The sequence below is a fragment of the Fringilla coelebs genome (genome assembly GCF_963513975.1).
Source record: "Fringilla coelebs genome assembly, chromosome: 4".
Taxonomy (NCBI): Eukaryota; Metazoa; Chordata; class Aves; order Passeriformes; family Fringillidae; genus Fringilla; species Fringilla coelebs.
The window spans coordinates 53424184-53446264 of record NC_140032.1 but is presented as its reverse complement, the minus strand read 5'-3'; the positions used below and the strand labels follow the sequence as shown (position 1 = coordinate 53446264).

At 51.1% G+C, this 22081-nt stretch overlaps 1 protein-coding gene across 3 annotated transcripts in view; it reads left to right on the top strand.

The window, feature by feature from the left end:
• Positions 1 to 21278, top strand: part of LOC311153244 (E3 ubiquitin-protein ligase RNF213-like) — a 45194-nt gene extending 23916 nt beyond the window's left edge. For all 3 annotated transcript variants that reach the window (XM_084204925.1, XM_084204923.1, XM_084204924.1), the window contains exons 27-65: positions 82 to 218; positions 522 to 617; positions 1039 to 1157; positions 1690 to 1812; positions 2398 to 2480; positions 3227 to 3374; positions 3684 to 3819; positions 4284 to 4460; positions 4683 to 4822; positions 5238 to 5392; positions 5705 to 5917; positions 6268 to 6449; positions 7151 to 7271; positions 7377 to 7477; positions 7711 to 7890; positions 8227 to 8393; positions 8489 to 8591; positions 9258 to 9372; positions 9786 to 9993; positions 10628 to 10818; positions 11089 to 11217; positions 11444 to 11548; positions 11793 to 12035; positions 12656 to 12737; positions 13292 to 13326; positions 13645 to 13739; positions 14076 to 14235; positions 14555 to 14729; positions 15449 to 15543; positions 16503 to 16754; positions 16956 to 17088; positions 17645 to 17728; positions 18010 to 18190; positions 18305 to 18506; positions 18590 to 18667; positions 18945 to 19142; positions 19399 to 19488; positions 19591 to 19769; positions 20342 to 21278. In XM_084204925.1, coding sequence (XP_084061051.1) covers positions 82 to 218; positions 522 to 617; positions 1039 to 1157; positions 1690 to 1812; positions 2398 to 2480; positions 3227 to 3374; positions 3684 to 3819; positions 4284 to 4460; positions 4683 to 4822; positions 5238 to 5392; positions 5705 to 5917; positions 6268 to 6449; positions 7151 to 7271; positions 7377 to 7477; positions 7711 to 7890; positions 8227 to 8393; positions 8489 to 8591; positions 9258 to 9372; positions 9786 to 9993; positions 10628 to 10818; positions 11089 to 11217; positions 11444 to 11548; positions 11793 to 12035; positions 12656 to 12737; positions 13292 to 13326; positions 13645 to 13739; positions 14076 to 14235; positions 14555 to 14729; positions 15449 to 15543; positions 16503 to 16754; positions 16956 to 17088; positions 17645 to 17728; positions 18010 to 18190; positions 18305 to 18506; positions 18590 to 18667; positions 18945 to 19142; positions 19399 to 19488; positions 19591 to 19769; positions 20342 to 20495 — 5565 coding nt within the window. In that variant the 3' untranslated portion in view covers positions 20496 to 21278. The remainder of the gene's footprint in view (positions 1 to 81; positions 219 to 521; positions 618 to 1038; positions 1158 to 1689; positions 1813 to 2397; positions 2481 to 3226; positions 3375 to 3683; positions 3820 to 4283; positions 4461 to 4682; positions 4823 to 5237; positions 5393 to 5704; positions 5918 to 6267; positions 6450 to 7150; positions 7272 to 7376; positions 7478 to 7710; positions 7891 to 8226; positions 8394 to 8488; positions 8592 to 9257; positions 9373 to 9785; positions 9994 to 10627; positions 10819 to 11088; positions 11218 to 11443; positions 11549 to 11792; positions 12036 to 12655; positions 12738 to 13291; positions 13327 to 13644; positions 13740 to 14075; positions 14236 to 14554; positions 14730 to 15448; positions 15544 to 16502; positions 16755 to 16955; positions 17089 to 17644; positions 17729 to 18009; positions 18191 to 18304; positions 18507 to 18589; positions 18668 to 18944; positions 19143 to 19398; positions 19489 to 19590; positions 19770 to 20341) is intronic.
• The last annotated feature ends 803 nt before the right edge of the window (positions 21279 to 22081 follow it).

The window sequence follows — 22081 nt, the reverse complement described above, 5'->3', positions numbered from 1 at the left end:
GGGCAGTGCAGCTCTGCAGCAGGCTTGCAGCCCTGCGAGCACAGGTGGGTCTGTGCTGCATTGCTGCCCCTCTTTCCCCAGGTCACCACCTTCTCACGGCTGCTCACCAGTGCTGACGCTGCCTGCCTGGAGAGAGAAGTGCAGGGCAGGGCCCGGAGGCCCCAGATCCTCTTCCTGCAGCAGTTTGACACAGAGTACTCCTTCCTGAAGTGTATCCGGTGAGTCTGGGCCAGTCTTTTCCTGCTTGGAATGGGCTGTCAGTTGTGTGGAAGGTGCATGGGCAGAGCGTTTGGAGTAGCACATTTGGAAAAGGGAGGCTGTGCTGGAAGTGGGGCTGGCTCTGCCCAGATATCAGCTGATAAGGGACAAACCTTGTCAGCTCCATCACATGAGATGGGATTTTGTGTTTTTCTCTCTCCTCCTGCAGCAGCCAAAGCTAATGTGGAGTGGCTGGTGCTGTGGTCTCTAATGTTTAATCTTTATACTTAGTGACTTTGGTTAAATCTCTTTTCACTCTTCAGGGATTTCTTGGATTCCACTTCAGGAAATAAAGTCCTCATTATTCAGACAGACTTTGAAGATGGCTCTAAGGATGCCCAGCTCATCACCTCAGCCAAGTGAGTGGGGTGTAGAATGGTTCAGTTCTCCCTGGCCACTCCTCTCTGTGTTTGGTTATTGGTGCTCTTTGGGGATCTCACACTTAGGAATTTGCAGAATTTATTCTGTAGCAGAATGAATCTAAATGCACTGATTGTATTTCAAATAATCCATATCGCAAATCAGAATAAGCGAAACTGGGTGAAATGAGCAGATAATCCCCTTTGTAGTGTGAATTCTGGCCACTGGCTGCAGAAGTCCTGAAGGGCTGAGGGTCGTGGGATAATTCAGGGCACAGCTGGAGGTGGCAGCTGGGAGGAAGGAGTGGGAGTCACCTGTGTCTGTTCTGGGACAGTACACCTGTCCTCTCTGAGGAGAGACCTGTGGCCATGGGTCTCTGTGTGCCTTTGCTCTGCCAGCAGCGTTTCCTCTTTGCTGCAGGTACGCCGTTGTCAATGAGATCAACAAGGTGGACCTGGGGCAGGTCTCTGTCTTTGTTTACTTTATCGTGAAGCTTTCCCGGCTGGAAGGAGGAACATCCTACATGGGATTCCATGGAGGTGAGTGTGCCCATCTGTCCCTCCTCACTCTTCAGCTGCCTTCAGGCAATCATTTCTCTTGCTCATTCTTCCTTTAAATGCTGAAAACCTGAACTCAGTGTGTCTTGTGGCTTGTCAGAGCTGCTTCCCTGTCCCACAGGACTGCCCAGGGGATCTGTACCTGGCAGTCGTGGCTGGGAGCACCTTGCCTTGCCTGCTGACAGACCGGCCCCTCTCCAGTCACCTGGAAAGCAGCACACAAGGGTAACTCTGTGGGTGTGTTGTCCTCCAGAGGCTCTGGAGCAGGTGCTGATGTGTCCAGCAATGTTCCTCTGGGTCTGGGGGCTTCTGAGAGCCTCAGAACCTTGGAACTGTCAGGCAGGGATGTGTGCAGCAGCAGGTTCTGAGGGCATCGTGCTTTCCCCTCCTACAGCAAGAGGTGAGAGTTGGTGACCTCTGAAGGTAGCCCCAGGGGCTGATAGGTAATTCTGGGGGAGCTCTTCTGGAAGAACAAGCTGCAGGCTGGGAGTGATTTCTTGTTCTGTGCTTGTAGGGCTGTGGCAGTCAGTACACATCGACGACCTCCGCAGATCCAAGGACATGATCTCTGACTTGACAGCCCTGCAGAAGCTCACCATCAGCCAGGTGTTCTCTCAGGATCTAGGTGCAACCAGAGGTGAGCTGTGTGCTGGGGAAAGGGGAAGCTATGGCCCCAGATTTGGTACTACAGGAACTGATGCCTGGCACAACGTATCTGATGACTTTCCCTGCTTAGCACCTGACTTTTGTGGGGGTCACCACCTGGCTCCCAACTTGTATTTAATTCATTGCTACAACTTAAGGTCATCAATCAAGTTCATTTGGTATTTTTTCCTTTTCTTTTTGACAAAAATGTGGTATTTGCACTGCCAGGAGCCTGAGTGCTCTGTCCCAGCACAGGAGATAGCAAATACTGCATGGCAGAGACTGACAAGGATCTTTTTTTCCCCTTACTCTCTTTCCTTTCACCACACTGCCTGACAGGAGTCAGGGAGAGCTTAAGGCATTAGCTCAGTGTCACATTTCTTCTAGCTCTTGTTGCATGAAGCCTGACAGTCTGAGCAGCTGTGGCTGTGTTTGAGGTGAATCTCAGCTACTCATGCAGGTGCTGATGGCTCTCTGAAAGATGTTCTGCTGCTCTGGGATGCAGTTGCTAAAATAAACTCTCATCTGACTGATGGAGGGTGCACTGCTGCTTTCTAACTAAAATTCTGCACCTTAGCTGAAGCTCTGCCTGCCAGTGGAGAAGCACAGCAGGAGAAGGTGGAGGTTGGAGCACCAGTGCCAGGAGCAGAGCACCATGAGGTCAGTTCAGAATACATTTGTTTGCCTCTCAGCTGTCACTGTGGCTCTCTGCTCTGTCATCCATGTTTGTGTTCCCCTTCACCTGAAATCAATCAGCAGTATTTGCATCATGAATGTTACTGATCAGATACAAGTTCCTCCTCCCCACTACCCAGTCAAAATCAGCATCACTAAAGAAATAAACCCTTCTAAGGACTCTGTAATTCCTTAGTCATTACATTCTTCTGATTTTTAAAAGTCAGCTCAAAGAATTTCTGTTGCCTTTCTCCCCCTGGAGGGGGCAGCTGTGGTCCCGAGCCTCACTCCAGCTGTGTGCTCTGAGGTGGAGCTGGAGCTGGCTTAGGACTTGGCTGTGCTGCAGCCACTTTCACACTGCCTCGTGTGCCCCTGGCAGCCTCAGCTGGACATGCCCAGCACCAGGGACATGGAGCATTTCCCAGGAAGGGCAGATTTTTCCCTGGTCACATTGATTATTTCCATTTCTTTCCTCAAACTGCTGAATCTTTCCCCTGCAGGAATCTCAACTCAGCACAAATGCTGTCTCACAGGCTAGTTTTGAAAGGGCCACAGAAGCTGCATCATGTTCTTGACAGCAAAAGAGCTGAGAATTGCAGCCTGAGCTGAGGGCAGCTGGGAGCAGGGATGCCAGGCAGCAGGCCCTTTGAGGGAGCCCTGGAAACCTTCCAAGGGAGTGTGCTGGGGACAGGAGGGTCACTGCAGGGGAATGACCTTGTTTTCCTGGGTAGGGTGAGATGCTGGACACCACGGTGCTGCTGAGGACCTGTGTGCAGAGTGCTGTGGGCATGCTGCGGGACCAGAACGAGGACCTGAGCCGGGGCAGGAGGAGAATTGAGATTCTGCTTGGCCTTTTCTCCAAAGAGGATGAGCTGAAAGGTGTGTGCTGCAGGGAGTCCCTGGACATCTGGGGACCACCAAAACAGTCAGTCAGCTCACTGGGGATGCAGAGGTCCTTACTGTGGTGCAGGCAAGGGGGCTTTCCCAAGAATGTGTGTCCATGCTGCAGTGTGTTGGCGGGTGTAAGGCTTTTCTGCTGTTTAAGTGGTGGCTTTTTCTCTCACTGTGCTGGCTGGGTTTTTTCCCCACTTGGTGAATTATTGGAACAACTGTCAAATGCTGTTGTTGGTGGGATATTTGGGTCCAAGCTAATAGAAGAGAAAACATAAGTTCCCTGTTGTTTTGTAGCCTCTTTCCTGAAGATAACCAAGGCTCGTCTCTCCAGCCTGTTGAAGGAAAGAGAAGAACATTCCTATCTACCAAGCAAGTGGGTGCTTCGGGAGGCTTGCAACCTCACTGCTCTGCAGGAGGCAGGTACCTTCAGGTGAGAACAGCAGCACTGCCTTGTCACCTGCAGCCTCCCAGGAAGGGTCTGCAAGTGGCACCTGTGCAGCAGAGACAGCAGCTTTGTGTAATCTCAGCATTTGCAGTGTCAGTCTCCAGTCTGTGCTAGAAACTCTCTGAAGGCAATTTTAGCCTCTCCTGGGGAAGGGTGAGTTTGAGCTGAAGGGACTGTACTGGGACAGGGATGCACAAGTGCTTGAGTGGAACGGTGGGATTACAGGTAAGCCAGGAGTGAGAGAAGTGCAGGGGTTATTTGTTGGCAGTATTCTTTCCCATAAAGGCAGCATTAGGATTCTGTCACATGTTATTCTCTCACATGTCAGAATACTGACCTGTGACAAAATTAGTTACTCAGGGCAGTTACTCAGGGCACGCACCTCCTGTTTTGCTGATGTCATTGCTCACATTCCCTCTGGGTTTCTCCATCTCTCTCTCTCCCCAAAGGCACGCCCTGTGGAAGCGAGTGCAGAAGGTGGTCTCTCCCTTCCTGGCTCTCCTGATTGCTGTCATAGACAGGAATGGCAATCTGGAGCTGCTGGCCAGGTCAGGAGCAAACTGGGTGACAAACCTGTGGCTGTTCATCTTCAATGACACCAAATTCCTGAGTGTGGGGGAGAACAGGTGAGCCCAGAGGAGCAGCAGGAGGGCTGGGCTGGGCTGGCAGCACTGGGAGCAGCCCAGCACTGGCTCTAACACCCTGAGGCAGAGGGATGTTTTTTGTTGGCTGCTCCACGAGGGCAGCCAGGCCTTCAGTTTCTTTCTGCAGCCTCTGCCTCTGTTGTCTGCATTGTGCTTCCCAGACAAAAGCCCTGTGCCTTAACCCTGTACCTTTTAACCCCCCAGCACTCAGCCAGAGATAATCGTGGTGCAGAACAACATGATGGTATCTGCTGATGCTGGGAATGAGATGCCCTTCAGCTGGAGGATAAAGGAGTACCTGGAAGAGATGTGGTTGGAGACTCAGTACATCCAAAACACTGAAGGTGGGAGCCTGGCTTTAGCATCTCCATCCACTGACCTTTGAGCTCTGGTTTGTCACTGCTGTGCTCCTCCTGTCACTGGAGTCACCTTCAGTCCCTCTGTGCTCCTGTGAGCCAGCAGAGTTCTGTGCAGGCAGCTTTTCTTTGTGCTTCTCACCATTCATCTTTCTCACCTGTTCTGTGCCCTTGTATTCAAAGTGCTGTGGAGCAGCCAAGAGTTAATGACAAGGTGAGATTTCAGAAATATGACACGGTGCTGGACTGACAAGGCCTGGCCTGAGTCCCTCCTCAGTACCCTGGATGCATCAGTGCTGGATGCATCAGTCATTATTGAGGTGTCAGTGTCTCTTGGATAGATGCTGTGTCAAAGCCAGCTTCCTCCTAACATCCAGCTTTTCTCTGCATCCTTGTTTTCCAGGCCATGCTGAGAAGTTTGTGGAATACTTCCAGAAAACTGCCCTGGGAAAATTCATCTCTGCTCTGACTGGGGAAGAAAGGCAGTTGCTCTTTGAGTGCTACATCAGAGACTTTATTGTCTTGACCATCGGTGTGTTGTCCCAGGAGCAGCTGCAGGTCAGGGACTAGAAACCCTTTGGATGGGGAGGAGAGTGTGATGCTTCTGAATGTGTCCTTCTGAATCAGCCCTGCCTTGGGGAAAATGCCCCTCTGAGACAGTTGCCCAACACCAAGGGAACCCCAGAGCAGACCACTGGACACGGGTCACTCAGAAAGGCAGCACCTGTATAAATTGACATATTTAAGGCTGTCTTTGTAGGGGAGTGATTCTCATCTTTCAGAGATTTTTGCCAGGCTTTCCAGTACAAAATGAATTATAACAGTACTTTTACTTTCTCACCTTGCGTTTTCTGTGTCCCACCCCTGCAGTGTCTGCATGTGGCGTTCCTGTCTTGTGTTAAGGAGTGGATGGCAGAGTCCCCCTGGACAAAGGAGCTTGTGGCCTCCCTGCCCTGGGCCCACCTGGCACACAACCAGTTCAAGAGCCGCCTGCAGAACTTCTCCAGGATCCTGGCTGTGTACCCCTGTGTGACTGGCTACCTCCTGACCCAGAAAGAATGCAGAACTCCATGCTCTGAGATGGTAGAGTCACTCCCTCAGCCCTGGCAGGGAGCTCTGTCTTCAGCAGGGAGCACTGCTCTTCAGTCTCCTTTGGATTTCAGCCACAGCAGAGGGGGAAGCACAGGCTGGGTTCCTCAGAATTGGGAATGATCTGCTACAAGCAGGTTTTAAAATAGTTTGCCCTGCTTTTGCATTAGTTATTGGACATGCTAATGAGCCAAGCCACAAACATGAGAATTGCAGAGCTCAAAGCAATCAAATAGGACATTATTCAGTAGAACATGTGGTGTAGCAAACCAGACTGAGAGCCCTAGGTCCATAAATAATTCTGAAATGCAGCTGTTGTTACCTCTGTCCCTGTGTGTGTGCAGGTTCTGGACGTGCTGGCTGCCATAGTGTGTGCTGAGGAGCTGGAGAAGCAGGTGCAGACAGCCTCCCCTGAGCTCTGGCTGCAGAGAGTGAAGAACCTCCATATGCCCATTGAATTCCTGTGCAAAGAGGAGGGTGCCCAGCGTAGGGGCAGCCACTGCCATCAGTTGCTGAGGAAGCTCAGGTAGGGACCAAGTTCTGCTCACAGCCCTACTCTTTGCCTGGAGGTTCTCTGGGGCATTGGAGCAGGCTGGAGCTGTTCTGGTGCTGCTTTTCTCAGGCTTTGCAAACCTTTCCAGGTTCCTGCTGGGCTCAAATACATACCGAGCAGCAAGAACCACATTTTTGTTCCCTCATCTCCTTGCAGATTCTCTCTCTAAATTTGGCAATATCATCTGCTGCATTCTATCTGGGTTCAGGGGTTATTTAAAACTCTCCTCAGCTTCCTGTTAACCAGCAGTGTCTCCCCTCTTCATCCTCTGTGCATAAAGACTCAAGAGATGGGGAATTTCACTGGCTCTTGTGTTTTGGAAGAAAGCCCAGAGTGCTACCCCAGTTTCTTACAGACCTTGTTTAGTTTATTTGAAGTGAAGAAAGTGCAGCTAATTGTGATTGGTATTTTAAAAAATTTTTGAGATTGAAGTTAGAGGTGTGAGAAAGTATGTCCTGATGATCCTGCTGCAGTGCTGCCTCCAGGCCAGGCCCTTGAGCCCCCTGGGTGAAGTGCTGGAATGTTCTGTCCTTGACAAAAACCCTTCTGGAAAGCCAAAGGGGAAAGCAAGTGAGAAGTGCGAGAGTGCTGTGGAGTGGAGCAGGAGTGGCAGTGAGCCCCTGACTGCCCTGGTTGCCATTCCTGCTGTGGTGCCAGCCTGCTGTCTCCCCCAGGGCCTGCTGGAGCCGTGTGTTTGCCATGGCACTCTTCGTGGAACACGTCCTGTTGGGCATCCACACCGTCATGCCAGAATTGGAGGATTTAGTGAGAAAACATACTTTGCTTCTTGCCAAGGTGAGCAAAGCTACCATTTTACCTCTTCCCTCTTGAGCTGACCATGGGAATTCTCATCTCAGGCGTTGCAGCTGAGTCACTGAACTTTGTCCTTTGCCTCTGCAGTGTTTCCAGCACAATTCAGATGTGAAGTCTCATCCGACCTTTGATGCGGTGCTGAGAGTGCTGCACAAATGCAAGGACGAGGTCAGCAGCAGGCTCTGCAGGTACTGACACTGGGGCAGACTGCAGGGATATTGCCTGTGGTGCCAGCACACTTGTGGCAGTGCTGCATGGGGTGCAGTGAAAGCCAAGAGAAGAGCAATGACTCTGCTTGGTTCTGCACCCTGAGCTGAGCAGTGAGCCAGCTCTTGGTCTAGCTGCAACTAAACATCTTGTTCAAGGCTTTTCGGGAGGCAGCACAGAAGCAGCTGTACTCATTGCTGTTTCTGGATTCCAGGCATGGTCTGGAGCTGTGTCCCATCTGCCTGGGAGAGCCGAAGGACCCCATCTGCCTGCCCTGCAACCATGTGTTCTGCCGCAAGTGCATCAGCCAGTGGCTGGTGCCGGCACAGATGTACTGTCCCTACTGCAGGGCTGCTGTGGAGGATGTAGAGTTAACTGTCTCTGAGGAGCTCAGGTATTCTGGCTGCCCTCTCCAAGGTGGGAGCGTTGGGTGGGGAGGCTTTGTGAAGAAATTCTCAACTCTGCGATGGTCAACACAAGCAGAGTGGAAGGCGAACTCTGCTTCATCTCTCTGGAACTGAACAGGTCCTGTCTGTTCTGTTGTTGGAAAAAAGGGGAAATCTGCCTTGGCTTCCGTAAAAACATGCAAATCATAGAATGGTTTGGGTTGGAAGGGACCTCACATCTCATTGGGAAGGTTGAAAAGTATCTCCCTTGGGTGACTTTTGCCTGTGTGTGCTCGATTCCTCTGTGGTTTAAGAGGTTCTGTGTTTGCTTTTGCCCCTCCCAGAGCTGCCATAGCAAAGAAAGCCCTGTTCCGGCAGAGGTGCGATAATTTCTTCATTGACATGGTCACCACCATGTGCTTCAAGGACCACAAGCCCCCTGAGCCAGAGGTGATCCGGACCCTCCTGGATCTGCTATTCGTTCACAGAAAAACAGTCTTGAAAGACCCAAGTGAGCTCCCTTCACCCTGATGCTCAGTCTTACAGAGCTGGATCTATCACCACCTTCTCTCAACTGCTAAACCTGTCCTTCCCTTGTTTCCACAGATCACCCTGCTGTCTACACAAAATTCCTGTCCCCTTTTAATGATGAGGTGGATGAAACTCCCATTATCCGCTCTGTGATGCTGAAGCTGCTCCTGAAGTACAGGTGAGCACATTCAGCTGAGGGAGGTTAGGCCAGGGCCAGGTTCAGCTCTGTTCCTCCTCAAACCCATCCCATTTTTCTCCTCACCTCCCTGAGTTTCATTGACTTTGAATCCCTTTCTATTAGTCTTGCAGATTGGCTGGCTTGCACGGGGGTTGTGGTGCAGTGTGAGCAGCCTATGCAAGGTTTACCTGGCTGTCCCTCACTAACCCTGTGCTGAGGGTAGATGCCTGGGTTCTGCAAGGTGGCAGAGTAGTTGCTCTGAACAAGGTCTTCAAAGTACAACTCCTCATTCACATGGATTTAATCAGGACTTAAACTGATCCTATGTCTGCTCCAAAGACCTCCCAATTCCTACAGCCCTCCCAGCCTCCCTTTGCAGGCAGGGCACAAAAGCCCCTTCTCAGGTGTGACCGTCTCCTGAACCAGATGCCTTTTTCCCTGGAAGTGCTCATTGAGCACTGGTGGTGATCAAAGCCTGACTCATTCCCAAATGTCGCCTGCAAAAGATCACAAAAAATCACAAGGCCTTCTCCGTCTTGCAGCTGGATCCAGAGCGACCCCACTTGTCACACAGCCAGCTCTGGGAGCTCTGCTGTGATTTAGAGCAGGGGCAGTCCTGTCAGCATGGCAGCTGTGTCAGGGGGTCTCTCTCTCTCTCCCCTGTAGCTTCAATGAAGTGAAAGATGATGTGCAGTGTTACCTATACCAGGTGGAGCACAACAAGGTCCTAGAGAAAAAGGATAAAAAAGAGCTCTACTTGCTTTTTGTCAACTGCTTGGAGGTAAGAGCTGGGCAAGTGAGTTTGTAGTTAAAATCACCATTTGTGTTCTTGCTAAGGGTCAGACAGGTTTGGCATCCTGGAACATGGAATGTGTGTTATTCACAGCCTGCTCCTGGCTTTAGCTTTGGGAGTGTAGGACAGCCGGGACACATCCTAAAAATGGTGTTTGATGACATGGCGGAGATTTAGGATGAGGGGGCAATGGCAGTGGTTTGGAAGGCTGCAGGGATGATTTGGAGGCTCAGGGATGGTTTGGTGTGCTCGTGGCAGGCTGGGCTTGGAGGGTCAGGGATGGTTTGGAGGCTCGGGGAGGGATGGTTTACTGTGCTCGTGGCGGGCTGGGTGCCCTGGGAACACAGGGGTGGCTGCGTGAGGTGGCTCTGCCGCTCATCAGTGTTCTGGCCTCTCTCTAGGATTCCATGTGGGAGAAGTTAGAGGACAGCCTGGGATGTGGGCATGGAAACAGTCTGCCTGAGGACAGAGCCTTTCCAGAGAACTACCTGCCAGCCAGCAGCGAGGCTCCCCAGGAAGCCTCTGTGGAATACCTGCAGGCTGTGGCCAAGGTGCGCCTGTGCCTGAGCAGGGCTGCAGAGCTCATCTTCGACCTGCAGCAGCACACGGGTGAGTCTGATTGCTCTGCTGGAAATGCTGCATGCAGGGCAGGTGGGCTGGACACAGGCAGTACCCTGTGCTCTGCTAGGACCTGTTTTGGTGCATGGCCAAGAAGGAGAGCAGCAACTCCCTTTTTCCTTGGGGGTGTCAGTCAGTGTCTGTCCCCTGTACCACTTGTTAGAAGTGCTCTGTAACTGGTAGAAAGGCTGTGCTGGTGACCCCAGTGTAGTTACAAGGCAGGTAACACCTGTGGAAGGGGATTTATTTTATCCTCGTGATGCTAACAAGGAGATTTATTTAGAGCCCACTAAATTGAACTTTAAAGCATAAATGCTGCTTGAGACCCAGGACTGCTGTAAGGGTTCTTGTTTTGTATGAATGAGAGCTCTGCACAGCTAGAAGGGATTAAGAGTTTCTATTGATGAGTTTATACCTTCCTTGTCAAAGAAAGGAATCATTGTCTGAAATCTGTTTGAGGATATGCTCCAGACAACACCCAAGGAAGGGAGGGCTCTGAAGTTCTTCTGTGTAATAACAGAGTACTAATAAAGGGACTTGGTGCTACAGCTGGGGCAGACAGAAAAGTTTTACAGGATGGGATGTACTTTTGCCTCTTTGTTTTAACCTCTTTTTTGCCCTCCAGAGCCAGAGCAGGTGAAGGAGAAGCAGCGTTACCTAAAGGAAGTGAAGGAGTTCTGCAGCCTCGCCAGGAACGACTGGCACTGTGTGTACCTGGTCAGGAGGATTGTCAGCCAGCACGGGATGGAATTTGCTCAGAAGTTGGTCACAGAGCCACGGTTCAGCTGGGTGTTCCCAGCAGAAATTCTGCAGCAGGTAGACAAGAGGCTTCTCCTGGTGATGGTTCTCCTCTTTGCCTTCACTTTGTGCTGCTTTGGGGTGTTCCTACTGTTGTGTGTCTCTTGGGGTCAGGCCATAGTGGAAGTGGCTTGTCCTGGGTGAATGGAGTCTCTCCTGGCAGCACCATGCCTGCTGCTGCTGCACTGGGGAGCCTGAAATGCCCCAGTGCTCAGGAGGAAGAGGAGATTCTGCCACCTCCAGCTGGCTGGTTGTCCCCAGTGCTGTGCATGGCTGTTCCCTTGGCAGGTCCAGCACAGCCAGTCCAACCCCATTGACCGGTACCTGGTGTATGGGAAGCAGTACCGGGCTCTGCGCGACGCCGTGGGACGAGCCATGATGGAGGGCACGGCCCAGAGGCTGCTTGAGGCCCAGGAGGTACAGCCCAGTGCTCCCTCAGACCCCTGCTGGGCCCTGTCCTCCCTCCAGACCCCTGCTGTGTTCCTCTGGGCAGTGTCTGTTCCTAGCACCTGGGGGCCTCTGCTGGGAGGTCACTGGGACTTGTGCTCAAGCACATTTTCTTTACTTTTCCCACCTGCACATCCCATCACTGTAGCTGGGGCAGCTCTGGCCTGTTCCCAGCCACATCCTTGGTTTTTCCCAGGCCTCCAACAGCCCCCCAGCTCTGGAATCTGCCCACCTGCTCCTGGCCATATTCCGAGAGGTCACTGCTCTGTACAGGAATCCAAGCCTTCATCCCAAGCAACAGGTGGGACACCCCCCTTTGACAGCTTGTGGTAAACCTGCTTTGTGGGTAAGGAGGAAGGGGATCTGAATCAGTGGTGGAGGAACTTTGGTTCCTGTGCCCCAGCCAGGGTGATGGCCTGGAGCTGAGCAGGCTGTGGAGATTTTGAAAGCAGGGTAACCCAGTGTGGGAAGCAGCTGCCGGTGCTCTTTGTTTGGGTGGGGGCAGTATCCTGATGGCTTTAGCTCTTTCCAATCTGTGCTTTCAGCAAACAGAGTTGATGACTAAATTCATCCAGAGCTCCCGAGTGCTGAATTCCCGTGAGCTGCAGCATCTTGCAGTTGCCCTGGTGAAGAACACCCTGCCTGGGCTGGCTGTGGAGCCGCAGAGCCACAGGCAGCAGGGAGCCCTGGTGGAGATGGCTGTGCACGCGACTGCTGTGCTGCGCTGCGGGCACAGCCCTGTCCTGCAGCCCCTCAGGAACCTGGCCTTCCAGCCACACATCATGCAGGTGAGGGCACAGAGCTCAAATGCACTTCAGCTCATCCTTGGTTCTTGCCTGTGTCTGCTGGATCCTCTTTCTCAACGGCAATGCTCCAACTCACTGGTTGAGCTGTGAAACACTGGGGGGAATTATTTCAGTGCTGTTGTGGTTAATTAGCACAACACCAAGCTCTGGCCTGGTATCTTTTCAAGACACCTCTCCATCCTGAGCAGGATGAAGCAAATACCTTTGCTGATATTTGAGTGAGCTAGGCTGAGAGCCACTGGCAGCTCCCACTGACCTGCCTACTCAGAGAGCTCTGGCTCCTCCATCAGGGAGAGAGAGCTGCTGCTCTGCTATTCCTGGCTACCCAAGGTGTAAGGAAACACACTGGTATGCACCAGGGTGCATCAGCAATGCACTGCAGGATGTCTGGAGAGTGCACATGCAAATCTTAACAATACTGATGGTTCTAAGAGTGGATTTTCAACGGTGAATTTGAAAATCTCCATCTCCGTAACCTGCTTGACCTCTGCTCTCAGATGTCTCTTGTTCCCCAGTATGAACAGAGAACCAGTAAGTGACTGCTACAGGACAGAGCTGATTCCCAGATCCATTTGTGACTGCTTTCACCTTTCCCTCCTTAGCGCTCCTTTCTGCCCACAATGCCTGAGGACATCATGGCTCAGGCAAGGACCTGGGAGGACATGCGTGGTCTGCACTGGTATGGTGAGTGCTGCTGGCTGGCTGGGGAAGGAATTCCTTGAGTTTGGAGAGTGAAACTGTTCCAAATGTGAGGACAAACACACCCCTTAGTATGAGTTATCCATGGTAAATCCAGATTTGTAGACAGTTTGTGTAAGCGATGCACCAAAGGACATCCAGTGCTATTTAGTCTTCAGCCTGCAAGCTGTCCACAGAGCCTGAGGGGGCACGAAGGCAGCAAGAACAGGGTGTGAGAGGAGAACCCTGCCACCTTGCTGGCCAGCTTTGTCTCTGTTTCTCATAGCTGGACCTTCCTGCAGGAGGGAATGGAGGGTGAGAATATTCCTGCCCTCAGCAGTAGACTCTGTCCAGCTTTCATGCCTTGTTTCTCAAGGAGAAGCAACACTGAAAAATTCCTTGGCTTCCTGTCAGTTCTTTGGGCTTTGGGATAGTCAAGGCTTTTGATTAGATCTTGAAGCATATTTCCTGCTCCAGGAGGATGGTCCCTCGGAAAGGGAATAACAGGGGCTGTATAAATTTGTCTTAGAATACTGTCCTGTTTGTTTCTCTATTCACAGTCTGTCGCAATGGCCACCCCTGCACTGTGGGAGAGGTAAGAATTTGGGACTGGTGGGTATTTAAGCAGACAAAGTTTTCAACGACAAACTATTTTATTTTGTTTGCTGGTGTTAATGTTCTCATGCACAGAGTTCCACTTCTAAACTCAGTATTATTGATCATTTTGTCATTGTAATGTAAAATTTAGCATACCCCTAGCATTTATACTATAGATTGGGAAACATCAGGCAGAGGCCCAGTTTGTAGCAGGGTTTGAATTAACCACTTAGAGGTTGGATTTTTGTTTCATTCCCTTTCTCTACTGGAGAAGCTGTTTCTCTAGAATTCAGTGTTCCCCTGTTGCTTTTCTCAGTGTGGGCGTCCCATGGAAATTAGCCGCTGTCCTGAATGCCACGTCCCCATTGGAGGCAGAAAGCACAAACCTGTGGAGGGCTTCCATGAGTCCAGGTGGGCTTTGCTGCAATGCCTTTGCAGGGCTAAATGATGTCGGACTTGCCTGTGGTGCCCTCAAAGGCCAGAGGTACCAACCACTTCATGCTGCTCTCTGGAAGGTGTGAGGGAGAGATGTCCAAGTAAGAGTAATCAGGCACCAAAAGCAAAGAAATTTGCTTTTCTGTGCACAAAACTCACTGGAAGCCTTCACTCCCCTGTGGCACTTTGAATTGTCTTTGAATGCCATAAAAGCTGCCATTATGGGTCAAAAAGGCATTGCTGGGTATCAGAGATGTCTTGTGTGGTTTTTGTCTAGGTAAAAATAAAAAACATATATGCGCTTTCCTACAGCGATTGTCAAGACAGAACTCAAACTGGCCACATCCTTGGAGATGTTGAGCACAGAAGAACACTGGGAATGTCTGACAGGGGCATGTACCCCGTGGTCTTTGTGCTGCTCCGTTTGCTCACCCACCTGTCCATGCTGCTGGGAGCCTCCAGAGACCCTCAGGTATCTTCCAGAAATCTTTCCAAGTGGTCACACAAAATATAGGGGAACCTTTGTATGCTGCTGGTCCTTTTCATCATACTGCCAAATGACCAGGGCAGTCTGTCAGGGTGCAAGACCCAAATTCCCTCCCTCCTTGCCCAGGAGGAATTTTTGTAAATTTCTGCACTACCATGCAGGAACATCCACCCAGCGCTGCCTTGATGGGCAAAGGTGGCAGGAATCCCACAGGTCTGGGTGCCTGGCAGGACAGAGCTCTGTGTGCTTTGTGCTTCCCTGGATATTTTTGGCTGTGCTCAACTCGTGCTTTTGTTGTCTTTAGTCCCTGGGGAGGATGATCAAGCCAACAGTGGATGACGTGGTGAGCTTCCTGCAGCAGCATATTCAGGAGGACTTGGCACAGCTGACCAAGATTTTGGGGAAGAGTGTGGATGACACTATCAACATCCTGCACCTGGTGCTCAGGAGACTCCTGCAGGCCCCCCAGCGGCAGCCAGGCTAGTGTTAAGAAAAGCCACCTGCCCTGTCATACCTGGGGCTGTGGTTGAAGGGCTGTGGCCATGCAGCCACCTTGCTGATAAACCCCTTCACCCCTAAACATCAGCAACTGAGCTGAAGAGAAAAATAGAGAGTTTGCCGCTTATTTCTTACTGAGGGAGGGAGGGAGGGAAGAATTTTTGTGCTTCTTTCAGTCAAATATGTGAGGTTTGCAAGGTTTGGTGCAGTCGATAACTCTGTAAATGAATTATTGACAAAACAGTGTCCTGACAGATGGGCAGAGCTTGCAGCTCCTGAGCAGGGCTGCTTCCCAGCACACTGTTCTGTGCTGCCTCTCAATGACTCCCAGAAGCTCTTTGGGAGAAGAGGGATGGCACAGTGGGGTTCATGGTGGGGTCTGGAGGCACAGAGGCATTAATGTGTAAATAGCCCATATTTGGAGTGTGGGACAGCACCACTCAGTATTCCAAATTTCACTCTGTCTTGGGACATAGTCTGAGCTTGGACAATCTGTTCAGTCTTTTTGGGGTTATGAAGGAGTTGTGTAAATGTCCCCATTATTTGCATGAAGCTCCTGGAAACCTGGATCATTGTGTGATGCTTGGGTGTCACTCTCCAGCTGAACCAAGACACTCAGTTAACTTCTGGCACCTGTGAATCTGTGGTTTCTTTTCACTGAAATACTGCAGATGTAAGAGGTGAAATATTCCTGTTGCAGGGCTGGTGTGGTTTGATGATTTTCTGTCCACCAAGGACAAGAGAAACAAATGGGAAGAAATTGTTGCACGTACAATTATTGTTCCTGAATTGGAGGTGAGAAATCTGCTATACAGAATCAGTAGCTGAGCAGTTCAAAATCCATGTGTTGTAATATCTGTGCTACGATTTTCACCTGGCTGTTCCTAAAGCCAGCCCATCCATGGCACAACTGTAGCTTAAGGATTAGCCATCTTTATTCTACCAGGGGAAATGGGAGCTGTCTTGGTTTGGAAAGACAGGTGCCTGCTAAAGGAGACAGGAGCCTCCCCTGAAATGGAGAATGCAACCCTCCCCACCCTTCCGAATTGCTATGAATTTTAAATAAGGGGCTCTCAGGCAAAAATATGGGAGCAGGAAATAGCACTTCTTTAACAGGGAAGGGAAAAAGATAAAAGGATAAAAAACAATGCAATACACTAGAACAACACCGTCAGAGTCAGAACTCAACCTGACACCCTGTGGGTCAGGGTGTTGGTAGCAGTCCGGTTGGAAAAGGAGCTACAGTCCTCCTGGAGTGTCAGGCGTGGTTCTGTTGGAGCAGGGGGTCCTGTAGGAAAGGGGTGTATTCTTCCACAGATCTGTGGAAGTAGAAACAGCTGCTGTTCCTCTGGGGAGTCCAGTGGAGAAAAAGCTGTGTGGTGTGTCAGAATCTTCCAGGTTATATCTGGGTAGGAATGCTTGGCTCCTCCCTCTCAGCGGAGCGTCTCACAATGGGATGTTATAGTTTTTATCAGTCATGTGGTGACATTTGATAGCTTCTTATCAGCAGATGTTCCCTGCTGAGGGACCTTGAGTATGATCACTCAGGAAGAGAGATAAGGAGCATTGCCCACTTGACACCAGACAACTGCCATACAGATGGCAATAGAATACATCTTGCCTTGCAATCTGGAACAGGAGCTTGAGACTGGAGTTGTTCTGGGATAAATTTGTATAGCTGGAAAAGTGGAAATGGCTTAGCTCTTTTGAAGATATTTCACAATATCCAATAACTTAGTATTTTTTTAATGCAGGATTTGGATAAAAAGCTTGTGAAGTTAAACCGAAAGATACAAGAGGATGAGAGAATCTCTTCTAACCCCATAGTGAAAATAGTGTATGGGGACCCAGCTGCATTCCTGTCCCAGCTGCCAGGGGACAGCCACATCCACCATTCCAAGATGTGGAGCTGCCGCACGAGGGTTTCAGTGGAGAACCTGGGCCACGTTGTGCAGCAGAAGAATGCCAAGGACACCGTTCCTCTCCTCTGGAAGTTCCTGCAGAAGGTGGGGCTGGCACAGGGGTGAGAGCCTGGGATTGCCCAGGACTAAACCACATTTGGATTATCTCAGTACTTGCTATGATCTTGAGAGTGAACATTTAAGATATTGTTGCCTTTTAAAAATTTAAGAAGTAATTCCATAAAAGTATTCCCAACTGGTTTGTGCAAGCACAGCTTTACCCACAAGATCCCATTCCTCTTCCAGGAAAGTGAGCTGAGGCTGGTGAAATTCCTACCAGAGATTCTGGCTCTGCAGAAAGATTTGGTGAGGCAATTCCAGAACACAGCAGAGATCAAAGACTGCTCCATCAGGGAATTCCTCAGGGAACCCCACTCAGGTGAGGAGACTGCCAAAATTGTAATGAATGGAACAGAAAATGCTGGATTGTCTTATTGAAGGTGAAGGGGAAAACTCTCCTTTTCCTTTTAATTCTTACCTGAATGAACTGGAGACTTGAATAGGGTTGGAAAAGTTACCAGATGACTTTAAAGGGAATTAAGTACAGGAGATTTTTTATGAGGGGTGGGAGCTCTGTGCAGTACAGCAGTGGTTCTTTTGGTATTTTAACCTCAGCCCTAGAGCCAGGGCTTGCCTAAAGAGCAATTACTTATGTTTTTAAGTACTTATGGGAAAGTACATAAAGGTCATGCAGAATCAGACCAAGGACCAATCCATCCTTGTGGCCTGGCCCAGGAACAGACAGTAATGGAAAAGTAACAAACTGAGCAGATGACGCCATTTGGTACCTTTAGAAAGGTGTTTGGTGTCTATTTAGTCTTTTGAGCAGTTGGAGCAGGTGCTTGGATTTCAGTGGTGTGCTCTGAAGATCCCTGCATTGGAAAGTTTCACTAGGAAAAGGTGTTTCATGGATTTATCTTTCTGTTGTTTTTTAGATGTGATGAGGGACCTGTTAGAGAGGAGAGTGAATGTGTTTCTCTCTGTCTGGAACAAGCTGAGAAGCTCCCTGGACACCAATGGTGAGCAGCTCCTCCACTGCTTCTTGTTCTGAGTTCAGGTTCCTCCCATCACTGATGCTAAGGCATATCCTCAAAACTGGGCATGGCCATTGAATTTGAAGAATGTAGGTACAAGGGGAGGGATTTGTTTCCCTGTTGTAGTATTCTTACCTGAACTTGTTCCCTTTTGTGCTTGTCCCTCACACCGAGTGCGCGGCTTTTCTCAGCTCGGTACCTCCTCCTGCCCTGGCTCAGCCTGGGCTGGCTTTGGGCCTCCTCAAACCCTGCTATCTGTATTTCAGGGGAAATCAAGCTGCCTAAAAGCTACTGTGATGCCGAGCTGAGCCTGGACAGCAGGCTGGAGGTGCTGCTGCCGCGGCGGCAGGGACTGGGACTGTGCTCCACGGCGCTGGCCAGTTACCTCATCGGGCTGCACAATGACTTTGTATACTCTGTCATCAGAGACACCAAGGAGGATGACAGGTGTGTTGCTGCTCTGCTCCTTGGGCTCTGCTGCATCCCCTGCTCCCTCTCAGGCAGCTTTCCCTACTCCACAGAGGCCTCTCCCTCTGAACACAGGTCCTTTGCTCCCTGCAGGTACCTGGTCAGCCCCTCGGAAGTGGCCGACCTGCACCTGATCAGTTACGACGTAGAGAGGGACCTGATCCCTCTGATCCTGTCCAACTGCCAGTACAGCATGGAGAAGGGAGGGGAGACCTTGCAGGACTTTGATCTGGAGAGGATCCAGCAGCAAGTGATCAGCAAGTTCCTACAGGGGAAGCCACTCATCAAGCTAACGGTAGGAGGGGCAGGGCTGTGCAGCCGGGAGGGCACTGGGAACAGTGTTCCAGGCTTCACATCCATGGGTTTCTCTCCTGACAGGGAATCCCCACCCTAGTGTACAGACATGACCGGAACAGTGAGCAGCTGTTCAATGATGTCAAGAACAAGCTGGAGCAGGTGGGTTTCTGCACTGCAAGAAGCAGGGCAAGCATGAAATCCCTGCTTTTGCAAGGGTTTTTTGTGCCATGCCTTGTCCATCCAAAAGCTTACCTGTTGATTCCTCAGCAGGCAATCCGGCCTTGGGCTGTCAGTCAGGATTTACAAAGAGAAGGGAGATAGTTCAGCATTTCAGTTTCCTAAATCTGGGGCTCTGTTGTCTTCCTTGACTTGAGCAATTGGAACAGAAAAAGGAATGGCTCTAAAACAATATTAAGTGTGATTTTGTGGTTTTCAGTGTGCTCTGCCCAGTTCTGTGATGAACATGATCAGTGGGGAGCTGCAGTCCTACAGTGATGTGTGTGATGCTCTGTCCCTCACTGAGATTACCCTGGGCTTCCTGGCCATTGCTGGTGAGAATGCTGACATGCTGCTGACTGAGTACATTGAGCAAGTTTTGCGGATGGGGGATCAGACAAACCCTCACGTGCTGCAGGTGAGTCCTGAGGGCAAAGCTCAGATTCTTGTGGGGTAAAATCTGCCCTGGTTTATGCTAAATCCAGCCTGTGTGACTGAGCCCTCTCACTTTCCCACTGCCTGTTGTGGTATCAAAAACTGGCATGTTGAGGGCAGATGGGCTCCACCCAGGCCAAGGGGCTAGACGAGCTCTGTGCTGAGCTCTCCAGGGCAGGGCAGGCTGGGGACGGGCTCCAAGGGCATCCCTCACATCCACAGATTTTCTTCTCTTCCAGGCCCTCAGACGGTGCCAGCTCAAGCACAGCACGGGTCTGTGGCAGTTTCTGTGTGTCCACAAATCTGAGCAGCTGCTGCGCCTTGGCATGGTATGGCACCCCCAGCACCTCTGTGTGACCTCCTCTGCTCTGCTCTGTCTGCAGCTGTTCAAATGTGTCTTTGGGTTTTTTCTCCCCTTGCTGCATTTTCAGGATCCTTTCGCAGATGTCAATCCTGCCTACAAAGAAGAGCTCACCCCAGAGCTTGCCAAGCTCCTGCACACCTTCCTGGTCCACTCCAGCCTGCAAAGCTTCCTGCAGGAGCTCCATGAAATGATTATCCTGAAGCTGAGACGTGTCCAAACTGTGGAGGAATTCAATCCCACGTGGAGGTAGGAATTACACACCCAAAGGCACCGCAGTTGTTGTTAACTGACTCTTCTCTGCCAATGAGCATGCACACAGTGGGAACACTCCCTTGGCACATGCATGTCCTGGGGGACACTGCCCAGGCAGCAGCATTAGGAATATCCACACCCATTTCTGGCAGGTGTCACTTCCATCTCACACAGGCTCTTTTGAGGACACTGCTGGAACACTCCAGGAGCTGCTGTCCAGGGCACAAACACCAGCACTTCTGCAGGCACTTGGATGAAGTAATAACAGAATCACAAACTCATTAAGGCTGGAAAAGATCTCCATGGTGCTCAAGGCCAGCCTTCAGGGATAGGCACACAGCTGTGCGCAGGCACAGCTCAGCCCCAGAGCTCAGCTGTGCCCTGCAGCCTCCCCTTGCTGGCCTCTGTGCCTCCACCTGGCTGTTTCACCCTTCTCACTACACACAAACACACACACACCTGTTCAGTTGTGTATTGAGTATTTTGGGTGCTGCAGTGCACTCATATGGTGGCACTTGAGGTTTGCTGTACCCCTGCTGTTAATGCCATTCTGCTCTGTCTTCCAGCCTGAAGGAATCACTCTTGCCTTACCTTGAGAAGAAAGGCTCTGAATTAGCTGAGGAGCTGACAGACACATTGCCAGATGAGATTCTTCTGTCTCATGCTGCTGGCACCTGGAAGGCAGCTGCTGTCTTCAAGAGGGAGCACAGGGACACTTAGGACAGAACCCTGCCAGGGAATGCCACAACACCTGTGTCAGGGCTTCTGGAATTCTGGGCACTTGTTTGGGCCTCGTTGGTTGTTCTTTGGGTTTGGGGTTGTTGTTTTTACACCTGATGTGAAGAGAAGAGTGGCCATGTAGGAGGGTGAAATAGACACAGCAACTCAGTGTGAGCCCTGGATCGCCACAGCTCCAGAGCCACTGGAGGAACATGAATGTGAAAAATGCCTATTTTATGATTGGCTTTTTTCAAATATTAGAATGAATGTTATATGTGTTATGTTAGAAAGTTGTGCTGTATTAATTTTCTCAAATATAGTTTTATGTTAGAACATAGTTTCTATTTTAACAGTATGGATGTGGGATATTTTTCTAAGGAAAGGAATGAGGTATTCGCACCAGATAGCAGCCACAGGACACCTAAATGTTTCAGAAAAAGAGGATTAATTGCCCCATTATCAGAAGAAACTAATGTCTTCCTGACTCGCTCAGCCATGACGACGCCGTTAGGATTAAGAAGAAGAAGTTGACGATGACCAGACCGAATCCTTTGTTTGAATGGAATTTATGCATCCTGTATGAAGTGTATGGGTATGCAACTGGCTGTTGTTTTTAAGGGTTAATCCTCTGATAACAGGTGTCCTTTTTCGGGCTTATGCTGCCCAGTAAAAGGTACCCCGACGTCCGTAACTCTTTGTTTCTATTGACTCATATTTTCCAAAATTTTTATTGCTCTAATTATATTGCTTTTTTATAACCATTTTATTACTATTAAACTTCTAAAATTTAAAAAAAATATGTGATTGGCATTTTACAAAGAGCGGTAACGGGGCTCGGGCTGGGACGGGCCTCGGGGCCCGCCCGGCGGCGCCGCTGGGAGCGGGGATCGGGGATCGGGCGGGTCCCTGCCGCGCTCGGGGCTGCCCGGCACCGCGTCCCCACAAGGCACGGGCACCCTCGGCAAGAGCCGCCGGAGCTCCGTCTCCCGGTTGGGGTTTGGGGGCTCCTGGGGAGCGAACGGGGCGCGGTTCGGGACAGGGGTTTGGGGCAGGCGGCTCCCGGGAACGGCCCGGCTCTGAGCGCGGCAGTCCCGCAGGGAGCAGGCCCGGCTGAGGGCCAGCCTGGTGTAGGAGGACACCGAGGAGTGGCAGCAGGACCCGCAGGGCTCCGGGCTGCACAGAGGGGGAGGGGTGGGTTTATCCTACACCAAGGGGGGCGAGAGCCCTGCCTGCACTCGCTGGTTGTACTCAGCTAGCCGGCTCTCGAGGTACCGCCCGGGCCGCGACCGCGGGGCTGTGGGGCAGCGGGAGCTGGGGTACTGGGGGGCATTCTGCACTGACAGGGTGGGCAGGCCCTGGCGCAGGGTGCCCAGAGAAGCTGTGGCTGTCCCGGGATCCCTGGAAGTGTCCCAGGGCAGGCCCTGGCGCAGGGTGCCCAGAGAAGCTGTGGCTGTCCCTGGATCCCTGGAACTGTCCCAGGGCAGGCCCTGGCGCAGGGTGCCCAGAGAAGCTGTGGCTGTCCCTGGATCCCTGGAACTGTCCCAGGGCAGGCCCTGGCGCAGGGTGCCCAGAGAAGCTGTGGCTGT